Here is a 17,235-nt window from a genome sequence, read left to right on the forward strand (position 1 = left end):
GTATTTGTTTTTGTATATAAAAATAGTTTTTTTATTGCGAATGGCAAATTTAGTATGGTTTTGGATGGGAAGGACTTTGCTAACAACAAATGTGAACATTTACGACTGAAATTACAATAAATGAACTTTAGGGATGAGAATGACAATTGACACAAACTTATAGGGTGTAATTGGGATTTTAGCCTACAGTATTGGTACTCAAGGGATGAGATTGAAGCCGGTATTTTATGGAAAATGGAAATTTGTTTCATTGTTGATAGTGAGCTCATGTCTTTTTTTATTTTTGTTGTGTATGGACTGCTTATGCATGTATTAGGAAGCACTGGTGCCTTGGGAGATTTAATAGTGTTGGTTATCTTATCTCCTGGAAATAACTTACAAGAAGAAAAAAAATTCTTGGAATTGAGACTCTATTAGGTGCTAGAGTCTCAATTAATTAACACTTTGCTATGTGTTCTTGCTGAATTAAATCCCAAAGTTACCTCAAGGAAACTTTGGGATTTAATAATAGTCAACTTCTTAGTAAACTCCTTGGTGAGTTCCTACAGTACTGAAACTTGCTCTTTCATTTTCAAAAAATAAAATTGTACAATCTTTTGACTGTCTATAATTGTGATTGAATTTTTGGCTTGCTGGATGAGACAGTTGGTTACCTTAGTGGAAAAATCTGGAAAGTTGTTCCTGTATGTTTTATTTGGTGTCTTTGGAGAGAGTGAAATACTCAGATTTTTAGGGCTATGCAACAGCTGTTGTGAAGCTGATTGTCCAAACCACTGTTTGTACTTCACCACTTTTGTCCAAAGTTGGACTCATTGTCCAAACCTTAAACTATTGCAACTCAATCCTATATCCTGGAGCTGAAATTGTATATTATGAGTGAATGACAAGACAAGGCTTATGCTACTTATAATTCTATAACCAGAACTATTTTAATCAGTCATCTTATGTTCTTTGGTTCAAATTTTTGCAGGTTAATGCTAGTGGACAATTTTGTGGGGGAAGTTGAAATGGTTGGACCAAAATGACTTTGAAAAGAACACAAATTACAGGCAGCAAGAAGATGGGGTGGGCTGTTAATTGACTGCTGAGTTGGAGAATGCAAGCCGGTAATGTGAAGAACATCGAGAGCTGAATAGGAGGATGTTTTGGATATGTTTTGGATCTTCAACCTAGAGAACACTTTTGGGATATATATATGTATATATATATTTTTAAGTTGTTGATGTACTTGAATATTAATGAAGTGCCAAGGCCTAATAGTTTAGGATTTAAAACCCCCATACCCATGACAGTGTATCGAATTATCAAAAAATTAATGAAATATTTCTTTGATAATTTAGTAATTTGTAAGGACATCATGATGTTTCTTGAGTCCTGAATAAGAAATTCAGGTGGTTTCATAATGGAGTATAATTATTGTGATTTCTTAGCACCTCTCAGATACCTGCTACCAAGCCCTCAATGACAGAAGTGGTGCAAATTCTGCAAGTCATTACGGCCCCAATATTGTATTAAGTCATTAAGATCACAATTTACAAGATTACACTTTTGTCCTCATCTGGATGTCATAGGCTTGTATATAGCATTATTTTGTAACTACGTGGGGACAGTGGATACTAAATTAGCTATATAATGTAGCATGCTTATGCAAGCAAGGTGTAGTTAGATACCTACAATAAGAATACCCAGAGAACCTACATTATGCACATAATAGTACATGTTAATGAACTCTAGTGGTAACTTCATATCCAAAAGGTAGAATCTTTAACAAAAATTCATCTTAACCATCTTCAATAACGTTGGATGTCAAAATTAATAAAGTTTACAAGAAAAATGTAAATTCAGCAAGTTACCAACACTTTGACATGGAGATTAAAAAAAACTAAATATGCAAGAACTGAATTATGCCAAAAAGTTTAAAGGAACTGCAAAAGCAAAAAGATGGTCCCTCCTTGGTCCTCTACATTCAATATCGCATACTCTGTACGATGTTCACATGCGTTGTCCAATGCTTGCCTACAAAAATTATGAAAACACATATAAAACATAAATATGGCTAATTTGCACATATAAAACTACATGTTATTTTGCACATTTTCCAGGTATAGAAGCAATTAAAAAAATATAAGGAAGAGAGGGAGTGAGAATAACAGGATCACAATACCTTTCTTTTGCATAAGGTAGCTCCAAAATAATAGGTACAACATTTGCATTTGTCTTCAAAATAATACTGTGGAAAATAGGAAGTTAGATTTAAGTGGATAGATAGAATATCATGGAAGCTCATGAACTTCCAACTATGGAAAAAAGAATGAAGTAACTAGAATATCATGGAGCTCATGAACTCCAAACAGAGGCCCAAGATATGTTAAGAGCCAAATATACATGCCAAATACTTTACCTATGATAATTGAATGCATGCTTACCTAGTTAGGAACATCACTGCTTGTTGATGCACGAATCACATTCGGACATCTTCTGCGGTTATGACTCTCTACATGACACACTCCACATTTCTGCTTGGGTTGACTTTCCCTCCAATCCATCTCATTCCTTATTCTTGTTGACATAGGTCTACCTTTGTCTCGCAACATATCAGGGTCAGGGTACAACTTTGGGCCGGCAACCTCTCGCCACAGTGACTTATCCTTTGGCACACAAAAATCATGTGAATAAGTGGCAAGTCATTCTCGTAAACTATAACAAGGGTCGATATACTTCATTGCATTGATATGTTCCCTGATACAAACTGCAATTACATGTGAACAAGGGATCTTATAGATTTCCCATTTGCCACAAGTACACGTGTTATCTTGTAACCTTACTTCACGACTATGGTCTCCCCCTTTAGATCTTTGTGGATTGTAGATTGTGCAAACTTGAAATACACCGTTCTGCTGGTGAAATGGCCTCATATAATGTTTTTGGCCTTTCTCGTAATTTGCTTCGTAGATCTCCATGGCATAACTGCTGAACTCTTGACCATGTGCAATATTACTCAATATTTTTAGTGCGCCGATCATTGAAATAGGCAACCAGTTTGCACCAAATGTAGTTAACCAATGCAGATATTGGTAGTCCACGTGCACCTTTTAGAACTCCATTGAAACACTCCGACATATTGGTAGTCATTGCCCCATAACGGCGTCCATGATCATGTGACAATGTCCATGTCTCCAAATCCTCCTTCCTTAGATATGAGTATGGTTTCTTATTCTCTGTACTAGGATCCTTACTGAACTTGAGTTCAGCTTCTTTAAGGCAATCCAATATTTTATCAAGTTTGCGAGCTTGAGTAGCGTATCCTGCTTTCAAGGCCAGAGACTTTAAGAATGGGTCCTTAAATTGAGTGTTGAAGTTGCTAGCAACATGTCTAATGCAATATCGATGATATACCGATACATAATCATGGGGCCATTGTTGAATGGAAGATATGATAGCTCTATGTCGGTCAGATATTATGCAAATGCCGGAATCGAGTACCACATGTTGTATTGCTTTCCACAAGCAACATAAAAACCATCCCCAACTGGCTCCTGTCTCATCATCCACAACCGCAAAGGCAAGTGGAAAAATCTCATTGTTAGTATCAGTAGCCATTGCAATTAACAACTTTCCTTTATATTTTCCATAAAGATGAGTACCATCAATACTAATTACTGGCCTACAGTGTGCGAATCCAGCAATAGAAGGAGTGAAAGCCCAGAACACATACTTGAATATAATAGTACCTAGTGTGTTTTCGTTGATTGACCGATAAGACACTTGTGTACCTGGATCACTATCCTTATATGCCAATAACAACTTTTGTAACTTTTGGTACGACTCTTCCCAATTCCCATGTATGTTTGTAATGGCCTTTTGTTTTGCATCCCATATCTTGTAGTACGATATTTCGTGCTGAAACCTTTCCTTCATCAGTTTTTGGAGATCCTTTATTTTGTAAGTGTGATCTTCAAGTATATATGTATGAAGTTCTTGAGCAAGAAAATTTAAATCCATCATTCTACCATCTTTGTTCACCCCAACTGATGGACAAGTGTGAGGACCGTTGTATACTGTGATGGCCCATAGTTCGTTAAGTTTCCGTTGCGAGAATGCTCGAACTTTCCATGCACATGACTCATTCACGCACTTCACACATAATCTCTACTGGTTGGACCACTCAGTTGTATAACTCCTATTGTTGTCCATAGAGTACACTATTAATGCCTGCTTCACCGCCTCTTTATTAGGGAAAATCAACCCTTTGCTAAAATTCATTCCCCGTACCCAACTTGATGTAAATGGTATCTCAACAATTGAAGGATCAACTATATTATCCCAAGTGTTTGCATGAAATGACGGGGCATAACTTCGTAGGTAGAGACTGTATTCGTAACATTTTGCACACCTATATGATCGCCTATATCATCATGAAACTCCATAGCATTATCATCATGATCATCCACAACATCATTATGAACATTGTTAACATTTTCATACTGATCATCATACTCATGGAAGTCGTCTCTTCCAATCATCTCTTCATACTCATCTCTACCATGATCAACGTCACCTTCATCTTCCCCCCTTAGAGGTTGATAACTAGATCCACAAACATCCATTAGAGTCGATGTTTCATGAGATGGTAGTGTATAACCCCCAACTGTGGTGCATGGGGTAAGAGTCGGATGACCATCCGCATGTAATAATTGTAATTCTTCCCCTCCACCACCCTCCAAAATTGTTTGTTGCACATCTTCATTGCCAAGTTCTGTACGAGGCTCCACACTTATATATAACTCGGCAGCTTTTAACTGAGGCGTCGAGTCTATCCTGTCAAACATAATCCTCACATGCTTGTCTCTTTTTATTTCAATAGGTGTGAAGACAATGCGATCACTGAAAACTGCATGAGGAGAATGATATATAATTTTTATGTCATGGGACCGACGATCCAAATCCAGCTCTTTCATAATTTTCTTTTTCAACTTCTTCAAATTGATCTCCCGTCCTTTTTTTAGCTGAATAATCTCTATCCTTTTACCAGGCCCTTCATACGTCACTCCATGAATCACATCATTATGGGGCTCCCTACCATAATATAGATATAAATCAATTGAACCCATTACAAACCTATTCAAAGTCAAATAAATTTACTAAAAGTTAGTGTGATGCCCAATTTGATTGATTATGTGATGTGTGTGGGTGTGTGATGAGTCCCACATCGGGTATTTACTGGGTAGATCTAGGCTTTATTAACAACTACAAGGAGTCTCAATTGTGACTAGTCCTTTTGAGGTATAGCGCAGATGTGGCTAGCGCTTTTCCTTGGGTCGTTACATATGGTATCAGAGCCGGCTTGGTAATCTCATGCGGGCTCAGAGACACTACCCCACAAAGTGGACCCTAACGAGGACGTTAGAGATTTAAGTGGGAGAGATTGTGATGCTTCAATATGATTAATTTATGTGATGTGTGTGGGTGTATGATGAGTCCCACATCGGGTATTTACTGGGTTGAACTGGGCTTTATTAACAACTGCAAGGAGTTTCAATTGTGACTAGTCCTTTTGAGGTATAACGCAAATGTGGCTAGCGCTTTTCCTTGGGTCGTTACATATGGTATCAGAGCCGGCCCAGTAATCCCGTGTGGGCTCGGAAACACTACCCCACAAAGTGGGCCCTAACGAGGACATTAGGGATTTAAGTGGGGGAGATTGTGATGCCCAATTTGATTGATTGCGTGATGTGTGTGAGTGTGTAATGAGTCCCACATCGGGTATTTACTGGGTAGATCTAGGCTTTATTAACAACTACAAGGAGCCTCAATTGTGACTAGTCCTTTTGAGGTATAGTGCAGATGTGACTAGCGCTTTTCCTTGGGTCATTACAGTTAGTGACAAGTATAACACTTTCATCCGATATGAACTATAAAATATTATCTCCAAGCAAATATAAAGATAACATTGAAATTTTAATCAATTATAAACAATTGAAATTTTATTATCTCCAAGCAAATAGAAAATATAAACATTGTATGGTCCGCCAAGTAAAAATAACATTGTATGGTCCACCAAATATAACATTGGAGATAATATTTTTGAAATTTCCAAGCAAATTTTGTATGATTAACCAAGCACATATAAAATACTCTCTCCAAGCAAATAGAAATATTTGAATTTTTAATCTGAAGCAATTTTTTATATGGTCACTAACCCTTAAAAATTAAAATATGTTACATTGCAAATAATCCATTACAAATAACAACACATTGCAAATAATAACATGTTAAAACACATTACAAACAACAGCCCATTTCACAAAAAAACTCATTACACATTGCAAAGAACCCATTACAAAGAACAAATAACAACCATTTACAAATACATAAAAAAAATAAAAACACATTACAAGCAACTAATTACTTATAAACCATAAAAAGTGGCATGTGAAAAATATATATCTACAAATGAAAAATTAATTCACCAGGTCTAACCAAAAAAATTTTGAAAAAGGTTTAGATATTTACCTAGTGGTTGAAGAAGAATGAAGCTTTTAATTTTGTAGAGATCAATGAAAGTTTGCTTTGAAGTAAAAAAAAGAGAGCTTGGGCGTGGGAAAGAATGAAAGGTTGCATTTGAGTTAAAAAAAAAAAATGGCATGGGAGAGAGCTTGTCTGTGTGTATTGGTGTGGCAGAGAGCTGCTTGTAAAATATATATTAGAGAGTAATGGGAAAGCTGAGACGGTTGGGTTAGTTGGTCGTCTTTAATGGAGCTCGAGTTTAGGAATCTCGAGTTTCAATTGGAACTCGAGCTTCTCAGACTCGAGCTCCAAGTTACTAAAAACATATATACCAACCAGGAAGCAAGTTACTAAAAAAGTGTACCAAACAGGAGCTCGAGTTTGAGAAACTCGAGTTCCAATTGGAACTCGAGTTTTCCAGACTCGAGCTCCAAATTAGTAAAAGTAACTAGGAACGAGGTTAGTAAAAAAGTTTACCCACCAGGAACTCGAGTTTCTCAAACTCGAGTTCCAGATGATTTTTTTTTTTAAAAAAAAAAAAATTCCACGTTAAAGTAATGTTGGCCGGACCGGGAGTCGGAAAGTTGAATACTGGGCTGGAACTCGAGTTTATTAAACTCGAGTTCCAAAATCAGTCCAACTTACTAATTAGTTTCACGCGCATACTATTCACCAAAAAAATTTCTAAATTTAGCCTAAATAGCAAATTTTGCCTCTATAAACAAACATATATACATTTTTTTTGATTTCACAATACTATTTATATTTTTAAAAATTATTTTACTATAATATTTATAACAAAAATTTTCAATTTTTGAAAAATGAGAGATAACCTTTTTTTTTGAGAAAAAATGAGAGATAACCTAAAACGATAAGCAATTCAAATGCATAGAGATAGACAGAGCTTCGAATTTCTCGCAAATGATGGGTCCCAAAAGACACTTCTTCCCACTCCTCCTTCTCTTCTCCATCTCCGCCTTCTTCCTCCTCTTCCTCCACTCCTATTTCTCCACCTCTAACCCTAACTCTAACCCTAATTTTATCAATTCCCTCAAAAACCCTAAACCTAAGTCCCCCAATTTCACCTTCATCATCAAGGTCCTCGCATTCAACCGCCTCGATTCTCTATCCCGCTGCCTCCGCTCCCTCGCCGCCGCCGACTACCTCTCCGATCCCGTCCACCTCCATATCCACATTGACCATTTCGCCTCCACCAACAACGATTCTCTCCAACTTGACCGCAATTTGGGATCCTCGCATCGGATCCTGGAGTTCGTCGATGATTTCGAGTGGAGATTCGGCGAAAAGCTAGTGCATTATCGGACCGGGAATGCCGGGCTGCAAGCGCAGTGGTTGGAGGCGTGGTGGCCGAGCTCCGATAACGAGTTTGCGTTCGTGGTCGAAGACGATTTGGAAGTGTCGCCGCTTTATTACAGGTTTCTTCGGAGCTTGATTGTGAATTTCTATTACAACGCTTCGAATTACAGTCCGTACATCTTTGGAGCTTCGTTGCAGCGACCTAGGTTCGTTCCAGGTACCGCTTGTTACTTGCTTGGACATAATAATAGATTTACAGAGATCATAATGTGAATGATTTGTTCGAACACATTGAAATTTATATTGAATTATGAGTCTGAAAATTATGAGTCCAACAAAATTTGACGGAGAGAGAGTTTTGTTTTTTTTTTTTCAAATAGAATTAAAGAACCTTAACTCGTTAACTGGAAGGTTAGAAAAAGATTCTAAATATATGTTGTTATTGTAAACTGTGTTTTGAAAAGTTGAATTGCGAGTAAGTATTTATGTTCGCTTTACCTGGAAATCTGTTTAATGGCAATTATTTGATTGAATGATGACATTGTAGTTTAGCTTCAAAAGCCCATTACAATTCACAAGGAACTCTCCTAATACCTGATCTTATCATACAAGGAGACTTGATTGAGAGGTGGTCATCAAAAGTTCATTGTCAAGTACAAGAATTCTGTGCAATTCCTCTGTGTACTTCCCTCCCAATGGCCACAGAATTGTGATTGTTCCTATCACGTTTGTGACATTGTAATCAATCAAGCAACAAAATAGCCACCAGAGTTGTCAGTTTTCATTGTTTGTGCCTCATTGTTTGTTTTGATTGTGAACGGTCTATCCATGATATAAAGTCTTTCTTTTTCCGTACTCTCCTTGATTGGAGTTTAGTTTTGCCATCTTGTTTTTCTTTGTCCCTCCTTGATCTTATCGATTGTTGTAATTTGGGTTCTTGATCTTTGCCACTGTAGTACATTTCCTGTGTACGTGGTTGGATTTTTATTCTTAATAAAATTACTTACGTTATTTATCAAAAAAAAAAAGTCACCAGAGTTGTTAGTTTTTATTATTTGGGGGTGTTTGGTTTATGCACTTAAAAACTAAAAATTGTTGTTTGAAAACATATGTGGAAATACGTGTGGGTGAAAAAATACGTGAAAGTATGTGTAATATTATTTAAAAACTGAAAATTGTTGTTTGAAAACATGTACCAAACACCCCTAATTGTTGAAAAAAAGCTTGAAATGAGAGTACATAATGATTTAAAATTTCAGCAAGTAACTTTATGTATGACATGCCTATTGCAATGTGTCATTCCTTTGCCTGTTTAAACTAGCCTTGTTACTTTCAATTTAAGTCAATTTGCTGGTTGACTATTTTTTTTTTTTAATCATGCAAAAGGACTATCATATCTATGTTTGCTTCCTATTGTATTTTCATGAATAACTATTATGCCAGTGACCCTTGTTACACATTTGCCTAGACCCAAATTTTGGTTTGTCAGTTTTCATCCCTTTATGATTTCCTATTGAGTTACTTATTGAAAAAAAAAGGTTTCCTCTGAGTTAATTGGTTGCTGGCTACAGGTAAACATGGAAACAAAATACAATTAGATAACAATGCACGACTTTTCTTGTACCAGTTGGTTGGCACTTGGGGCCAGCTTCTCTTTCCCAAACCTTGGAAAGAGTTCAGGTTGTGGTATGACATACACAAGGCAAAAGGCATTAAGCCATTTCTTGAGGGGATGGTAATCAAATTTAAATGTCACTCATATTTTGTTGACTTTTATCTTTCTTGGAAAGCTTTTAGTATTAACAACATCTTGATTAAATTTTAAAATTTTTGTGCAGGTGACAACAGGATGGTACAAGAAGATGGGAGAGAGAATATGGACTCCTTGGTTTATTAAATTTATTCATTCACACGGTTATTTTAATATCTACACCAATTTTTTACATGAGAGAGCGCTTAGTGTCTCTCACAGGGACGCTGGTGTTAACTACGGAAAAACAGCTGGTCCTGATTCTCATTTATTGGATGAAAGTTCTCTTGATTTCAATTTTTTGGAAATGCAACCCTTGAGTAATCTGAAATGGTATGATTTCTGTTTCAAAGAAGTACTTCCTGGAAGAGTTGTAACAAGCAATGCTGAACTTGGGTCTGTTCTTTATGGTGTGCAGAATCAGAAGTCCATTATTTTGGTAAGCCTCTTTGGGGTATCAGAGCCGGTCACTAGGAACTTGCTATGTCATTTTGAGAGGCTAAATATTTGGAACTACATATTTATGGGCCCTGAATCTGACTTCTTACTTGATCTATCAAGAAGGGGACATCCAGTGATTAATGCTGACAAGTTTCTCAATAGTGTCAGAGCTTACAAATCAATGACGTTTCAAGATTCTAATGCAGAGCTGATTAAGGAGATTTTAATGAAGGCCTATGTCATCAAGAAGTGCTTGGAGTATAGGTATAATTCTTGGATGGTGGATGGGAACATGCTTTTCACCAGTAGTGACCTGTTTCTTGAAACCATTGATCCCACTGTTGATTTCTATGTTGGGAAAGGATTGGAACTTATGCATGTCAGAAGCTCATCTTCTGCTGAGAAATTCTGGACTGGTGCTTTAATGTCCAAGGTTGCTGAGATGGTGGACTCTTTGACGAGGAAAGCTTCAATATCAAGAGATGGCAGGAATTTTGTGTATGTAGCGGCAAACTTATTGGAACAGAAGGGTGTGAGGATTAAAAGGGTTGATGAGACAAGCCTTGGCCTGAATATTGATACCAATAATGTTAGTCGATCTTCTTTAGGGGGTGGAAAGAAGATGGCTTTTTGGTCTAGTGAGATAGTTCTAGATTTAATTCAGAAGCGGCTTCAAGAGTTGGGTATGTGGTTTGTGGATAGTGACTTTTCGTGCATAGCTGTTGTTTGTCACAAGTTATAGCACACGTGGCAGCAATTAAATTTGAATCTTTGTATTTTATCTGTAAAAATTTTGCTCATAGTCTTTAATGCCATTTAATCTTAGATGTAAACCAAATCAAGTCTGGCAAATTTCGGAACATTGGCACTCTTCAAATTATTTGCTTGACCTTTACTGTTTTGTAATGGAGCCATGCTTCCAGGCCAACTTGGACAACGAAGGGTAGATATGGTTCATTAGGACTACACTAACAATGTATTTGGATGGGGAACATCTGAGAGGAGTATAGAGGAATGTGGGGGTATATATGTCCCTCTGGTAGGATACCCCTTTTTTTAGTTCCCCAAATCAGTGGGAGGGATTCTGAGTTTTGTAGACCTTTATTTATTTTTTTATTGTTTCCCTCAATGTTTTCTCAAAATTACAATTTTATTCTAAACCTAACCAGATCAAATATCCGCTCAATCTCAAACCAAGTTATCTTGTAAAGGTAAACATGCTCAGCTCAGAGGTGCCACAGAGTCCTCTTGCACGACGTCAAAAGATCAAGCTCCACAACCTTCAGTCTCTCTCTCTCTCTCTCTCTCTCTCTCTCTCTGTGTTTCTCTCATGTTTTCGATGCTAGCTGGATTCACTCTTTTTTTGTCCCCCCCCCCTTCCCCCCCTTTTTTTTGTAGATTTGTTCAGTTTAATGCAAAAAATTTCAAATTTGGGCTGATTTTAGATCTGAATATTGTGTGAAAAAAAAATGTAATGTTATGAAACTCATTGGTTTAAACCCTTATTTAAAGTCAATGTGTTCAAACACTTCAGGGTTAAGGCTGTGGCAAGTTTCCCTTTGTCTACAGTTGTGTCACTAGATACCTTTCTCAGCCTTTTGGCTAAGATCGAGAATTGTCAGTTGTCACTAATTTTGTGTATACAACATGAACCTCAACATTACATTTTATTGAAAAAGTGTAAAATTCGGAATGAGTTCCTTATAGTGGTTGTGAATCTTTTGATCTCATTTCTCTTTCTATTTTTGTTGAAGAAAAACAAGGGCCATCTTATATTGCTCTCAATTGGCATGTTATCTTACTCAAACCTTTTTGACTTCTCTTGGGAAGAACATCATTCTTGCTTACTACCTCTTGATGTTATACTTTGGATGTAGAACACTGGATATGAACATAATTAGCTTCTCAATTGAGGTCACTGTTTGATTCATTCTTATAACATCAACTTAATTTTAAAATTTTTTGTTGAAGGTGATATGCATTTCCTTATAATTTTTTGCATGATGCCAGACCTTTGTCAATGTGTGGGTGGACGCCAAATTGGGACACGTAATGCTCTTGTTCACAGAACCTGCTTAACAAGTTCAGTTCACGTATAATCTTAGAATAGTGTCTGATATAATTTGTGTTATACTTATATGCATTGTTGACACCAGAACCTTTTCCTTTGCCGAAGAAGAATCATGATAATAGAAAAAAAATCCAGTTTCTACCTCGGGCTCATGCAAGATGCAACTGGATCTAACAATCTGTATTATCAGTAAATTTGTGAATAGTAATCCCTTTATGCGGCCTGCAGATGTATCCTTGCATTTTAATGAGGGTCACGATGTGATGCAAAATTCTGGTGTCTAGAGGTTCAGGAAATGTTGGTTCGAATAGAGGGCATCCTTTTCTACCCTTTTTTTTTCAATACTGTATTTAGTATGTTTTGTTAAAGCTTTTTGGAGATATTTCATCTCTGTAGGTGAGGAACAAAGTCTGTGCATGTCTACATGTTTCTACGTTAGTTTCAAAGTATCACATTGAATTGCATTATGATGATACCAATCCAAGAACAAATGCTTTAGGCTTCTCGTTACATCCAAAAATGACTTGCTCTTTTCCAAGAAAAATAGTGGAAGATCTTGACAAGGAAAATTATTAGATACTTCCGGAGTATGGTGATGTGGTGCTCCCTCTTCTTACATTTATGGGAGTACCTATTAATTATTCCCTCAACAGCACTAGGGATCTTCGCAAACAATCTTGACAAAGCACATATGCTAGTGGTGTCAGCTAACAATCTTAAGAGTCTTGACAGAACACACATGCTAGTAGCTTGGAGGCAATTTTTTATGAAAAGAAAATTAAAATATTCAGAATACAGAGTGAATAGAGTTTTTAATGGAATTGTATTTGTGTGTTAATTTGTATATATATATATGACGCTGTTTCATTGGAGGATTTAAGACCTATTTGGTAATGTTGTTTGAACAAAAGTTTTCGTTGTTTAAACAATATAACAAATATTTCCACAACGTTTTTTCACCCATATTTATTTTCACAATACTTAAACAATATTAATAGAAATCTCTTATCAAACGGACTTTAAAGTTCTAAATAATAGGTTCTAGGAATCCTAATGAATTTTTTTCGGGGGAGAAAAAAAAAAGGATTTTGGATCAAGCCCAGCCCAAATGAGTTGCACATTTTTGGGCACAACATAGGCCACTCTGAATGTTTTGGGTTTCACCAATTTGTATCTAGTCATTACAAATTTCTTAGTAAAGACTGTCACAGGCGAGCGTGGATGTGTGGACTAAAGTTGCCGAAGCCCTGCTAAAAAAAATATAAATAACAAATTATATTCTTAAAGTTTGAATTAATATTGATTTTGTCCTCTAAAATTCTAAAATCATGATCCACATCCCTAACGTTAAATAATATTTGGATTTTCTTTTATTAATCTCCATTATTAAGGTGGCAGTTAAGTGTCACTTAAGTTTGTAATCTCCATGATTGATCAAATTATACATGACATGTTTATAAATTCACATCACCTTTTTTTTTAGGGGAATGCACTTCACTAAATAGAAAATATCAAAATCTAACCCAAAAAAAAGAGAGAAGTAAAAAAAATTAAAAAATATATATTATCTCTTCTCTTTCCTCTCATCAACATGATCCAGTCCGCTCTCTCTCCCTCTCTTCTCCAATTTGGTATCATATTATTGAGTAAAAAGATAGAGCATGTGGTATCATATTTCATTGCAACAACACTAAGTTTAAAGGGATAACACTTTATTTATTTATTTACTAATGTGACAAATTGTGATTGGTATACAATAAAAGTGATGTCAGTGGTGGTCTCATGTAAAAGTAACGTTACACAAATCATAATCTATCACCTCAATAATTATGAAATTTTTTATGTTTGTAGCATTGTTTAAAAGAAAAAAAAAATCATCAATGTAAAGCAACCAATCGAAGATTCTGCTAACATGGTTGAAGAGAGCAAAAGATATCATTCAAAAACTGATTTATTTATTTATTTAATATTTTTTAAGTGGGGAGAGAAGATTTGAATCACGAACATCTTCATCAAACACTAAGAATACACCTAAAGGATCATTGGTCACTCTAAAACTTATTTATGTTTCTACAGTATGTTTATGATGATGTATGAACAAATATTAACAATAACAAAATCTTTAAATCAATCACCTAAGAAAAAATATACCATAAAAAGTAAGTCTACAACTCTTATGAGCCACAAGCAATGATTTTCTTCCTCTCTCTTTTTTATAATTTGATAGTTACAACAATGGGAGAGGGGAAAAGGGGGGGGGGGGGGGGTTAAACCTTCGGTATCTCATTGAAAAATATAAGAAAGTGCCAATTGAGTTATAAAACTCTTGGGCATTAACAATGTTCCTCTCTTTTCCACAAATTTCAGAAAATTATAGAATGAGATTCATATTGTCTGAAGACATTATTAAGGCATAGTTCTCATTATTCAAATTACTACATAATTTCTAAGGTTTTTTTTTTTTTTTTTTTTTTTTTTGTTATAACCATAATCTCTAAGCTTTGAGTATTCATAATTGTAGATTTCAATTAGTTCCATTGGTAAATTCTCTTGTGATCAAATAAGAGACTTCAGATTGAATCTTACACCCAAAAAGAATTCATTAATATCTTGGACAGATGATAAAGACAAATCATCATGGAGCATGTATAATATAAATTTAAAAATTATTAGTTAAGATTAAAAAACTAAAGTTGAGATGACTGATGACAGATTATGATTTAATTTTATTCAGATGATTTAATCTTATTCAGTTATGCACAACTAAATAAGATTATATTCAAATAAGGCAAGGAGACCCCCTCTCCCCGTTCTTGTTCTTACTATGTACCGAAGGGCTCCATGGCTTAATCTCTCAAGCATCCTCGAGAGGTGACATTCATGGATTCTCCCTTGGTAGGAGGTGTCCATCACTAACCCATCTACTTTTTGCAGATGATAGCCTGTTATTTTGCAGATCAAATGTTGAGGAATGTCAGAAAGTTTTGGAAGTGTTGCAAGGTTATGAGGTTGGTTCGGGGCAACAACTCAACAAAGCAAAAACCACAGTCTTCTTTAGTAAGTCCACCAATGAAGAAAATAGACGGTTGATTAAAGAATGCTTGGGGGTGGAAGAGATTCGGAGTTATGAGAAGTACTTGGGGCTACCATCCTTAGTGGGGAGAAATAAAAAAAGTAGTTTCAACTACATAAAGGAGCGTGTTTGGCGGAAGCTTCAAGGTTGGGAAGGAAAATTACTTTCGCAAGCCGGTAGAGAGATCTTGATAAAGGCGGTGGCCCAAGCAATCCCCACCTATTCAATGAATTGTTTCAAGCTTCCCATTGCTTTGTGCAACGAGATTGAGGGGCTAATTAGGAAGTTTTGGTGGGGTCAAAGGGGGGATAGGAGGAAAATACATTGGGTAAGATGGGAGGAGCTTTGTAAACCTAAGAGTGAGGGTGGGATGGGCTTTAAGGACCTTGCATTATTCAATGACGCTCTCGTAGCAAAACAAGCTTGGAGATTACTCCATAACACTAATTCCCTCTTCTATAAGGTATTCAAATCTAAGTTTTTTCCAAATTGTTCCATCATGGAGGCAGCGGAGTGCCATTCGGGTTCATACGCATGGAGGAGTATTTTAGTTGGTAGAGAGGTGCTTAAAGAGGGCATGAGATGGAGGGTGGGCTCGGGTGCAAAGATTAAAGCATGGTCCGACCCTTGGCTGCCTTTAGAATTCCTTCCATATGTCACTTCCACACCAGCCAGGGGCTTTGAAGAAGTCACTGTGTCAAGCCTTATCAACCAGGATCCAGTTTCTTGGAACATGCCTTTGTTACATGATCTTTTCCACTCAAGAGACATCTCCTTGATTAAGTCTATTCCACTAAGCAACATTGCAATAGAGGACAAGCTCTTCTGGCCCTTTACTCCATCGGGCTTGTACTCTGTTAAGTCGGGGTACCATTTTCTTTGCAAAGCCAAGAGCCTTGATGACCATTCTTACCAACTAGATTCGGATGGCATATGGAAGAAGGTGTTGGAGTTAGCAGTGCAGCCAAAGATTAGGAATTTTCTGTGGCGTGCAATCAAAGACACCATCCCAACTAAAGCAAATCTTAATCGGCGAAGAGTAATCCCAACCGACTGCTGTGATCACTGCTTTAACACCTCGGAGAACACCTTACACGCGTTGTGGTCATGCCCCTCTCTGTCCCAGGTATGGTTACATGATCAGAGCTGGAGAAACTGCCATTCCAGGACATTCGAGAGGTTCAGAGACTTAGTGGAGTTCATTATTGAAGACGGCTTGGACTTGGAAATCTTTGCTACTACTGCGTGGATGATATGGCATAGGAGGAATGCTTTGAGAACCACCAGCAAGCCCTTCCCGATCCAGCAAGTGCTCCCTGAGGTGTAGGCAGTCCGAGCTGCCTACGTCCGCTCCATTCCGCCAAAACCTCCTCATCCACCCTCTAGAGCTCCAGAACAGATCATCTGGAAACCTCCACCCTGGCCGAGACACAAAGTAAACTTTGACGGAGCTGTGTTTAGGGAGGACGATTCTGCAGGTGTTGGTGCTGTGATCCGGGATGAGAAGGGGTTCATGGTGGCTGCAATGGCGGAAAAAATCCCACTCCCCTATTCGATCACTGCACTTGAGGCTCTTGCAGCAATAAGGGCTCTGAGATTGGCTGGGGACATTGGTCTTGAGTCTTTCATCCTAGAGGGGGATTCCAAGATCACTATTGATGCTTTGGCAGGAAATATCGTGGAGCATGCTGAGTTTGGAAACCTGTTTGAGGAAGCTAAGGAGTTGGCAAGTCAGTTTGGTGACGTGAGTTTTAACCATGTAAGGAGACAGGGCAATGGTGCCGCGCATAACAGTGCTAGACATGCAAGACATGTTAGCGAGTATACAGTGTGGATGGAGGATATTTCTCCACATCTTTCTACTGTAATTCAAGCCGAGTTGGCGTCTTTTGAATAAAGTTACAGTGTTCCTTTCTCAAAAAAAAAAGAAAAAAGATTATATTCCATTAATTTAATCTTGGACTGAAGTTGCGGTGTATGTATTATATAGAAATGTGCATAACTGAATGAGATTAAATTACGCCCAGTCATTATATGAATAGTCAAGTACAAAAAAAAAAAAAATAATAATAATAC

General features: G+C 36.9%; 3 protein-coding genes and 1 long non-coding RNA gene across 4 annotated transcripts; 2 read left to right on the plus strand and 2 right to left on the minus strand.

The window, feature by feature from the left end:
- Window positions 1-1,895: 1,895 nt before the first annotated feature.
- Window positions 1,896-2,481, minus strand: LOC115964697. The gene is made up of 3 exons (XR_004086006.1): window positions 2,427-2,481; window positions 2,165-2,230; window positions 1,896-2,016 (listed from the first exon to the last, which is right to left on the minus strand). It is a non-coding gene; the product is annotated as an uncharacterized LOC115964697 (long non-coding RNA).
- Window positions 2,482-2,994: 513 nt separating this feature from the next.
- Window positions 2,995-4,002, minus strand: LOC115949809. The gene has a single exon (XM_031067087.1). The coding sequence runs from the start codon at window positions 4,000-4,002 to the stop codon at window positions 2,995-2,997; it is 1,008 nt and encodes a 335-aa protein (XP_030922947.1).
- Window positions 4,003-7,369: 3,367 nt separating this feature from the next.
- On the plus strand, window positions 7,370-10,877 carry LOC115981115. The gene is made up of 3 exons (XM_031103302.1): window positions 7,370-8,041; window positions 9,396-9,559; window positions 9,663-10,877. Exons 1-3 carry the CDS (start codon window positions 7,429-7,431, stop codon window positions 10,755-10,757), a joined length of 1,872 nt encoding a protein of 623 aa, XP_030959162.1. The 5' UTR covers window positions 7,370-7,428; the 3' UTR covers window positions 10,758-10,877.
- A 5,807-nt stretch (window positions 10,878-16,684) lies between these two features.
- On the plus strand, window positions 16,685-17,056 carry LOC115949819. The gene has a single exon (XM_031067093.1). The coding sequence runs from the start codon at window positions 16,685-16,687 to the stop codon at window positions 17,054-17,056; it is 372 nt and encodes a 123-aa protein (XP_030922953.1).
- Window positions 17,057-17,235: the final 179 nt, after the last annotated feature.

The sequence above is a fragment of the Quercus lobata genome, chromosome 1, assembly GCF_001633185.2.
Source record: "Quercus lobata isolate SW786 chromosome 1, ValleyOak3.0 Primary Assembly, whole genome shotgun sequence".
NCBI classification, from domain to species: Eukaryota; Viridiplantae; Streptophyta; class Magnoliopsida; order Fagales; family Fagaceae; genus Quercus; species Quercus lobata.

Coding starts and splice junctions, on each gene's coding strand:
- LOC115949819 (XM_031067093.1), top strand. CDS start 16,685: ATGGCGGAAAAAATCCCACTCCCCTATTCGATCACTGCACTTGAGGCT.
- LOC115949809 (XM_031067087.1), bottom strand. CDS start 4,002: ATGGATTTAAATTTTCTTGCTCAAGAACTTCATACATATATACTTGAA.
- LOC115981115 (XM_031103302.1), top strand. CDS start 7,429: ATGATGGGTCCCAAAAGACACTTCTTCCCACTCCTCCTTCTCTTCTCC. Junction 8,042..9,395: donor GCGACCTAGGTTCGTTCCAG/GTACCGCTTGTT, acceptor TGCTGGCTACAG/GTAAACATGGAAACAAAATA. Junction 9,560..9,662: donor AGCCATTTCTTGAGGGGATG/GTAATCAAATTT, acceptor ATTTTTGTGCAG/GTGACAACAGGATGGTACAA.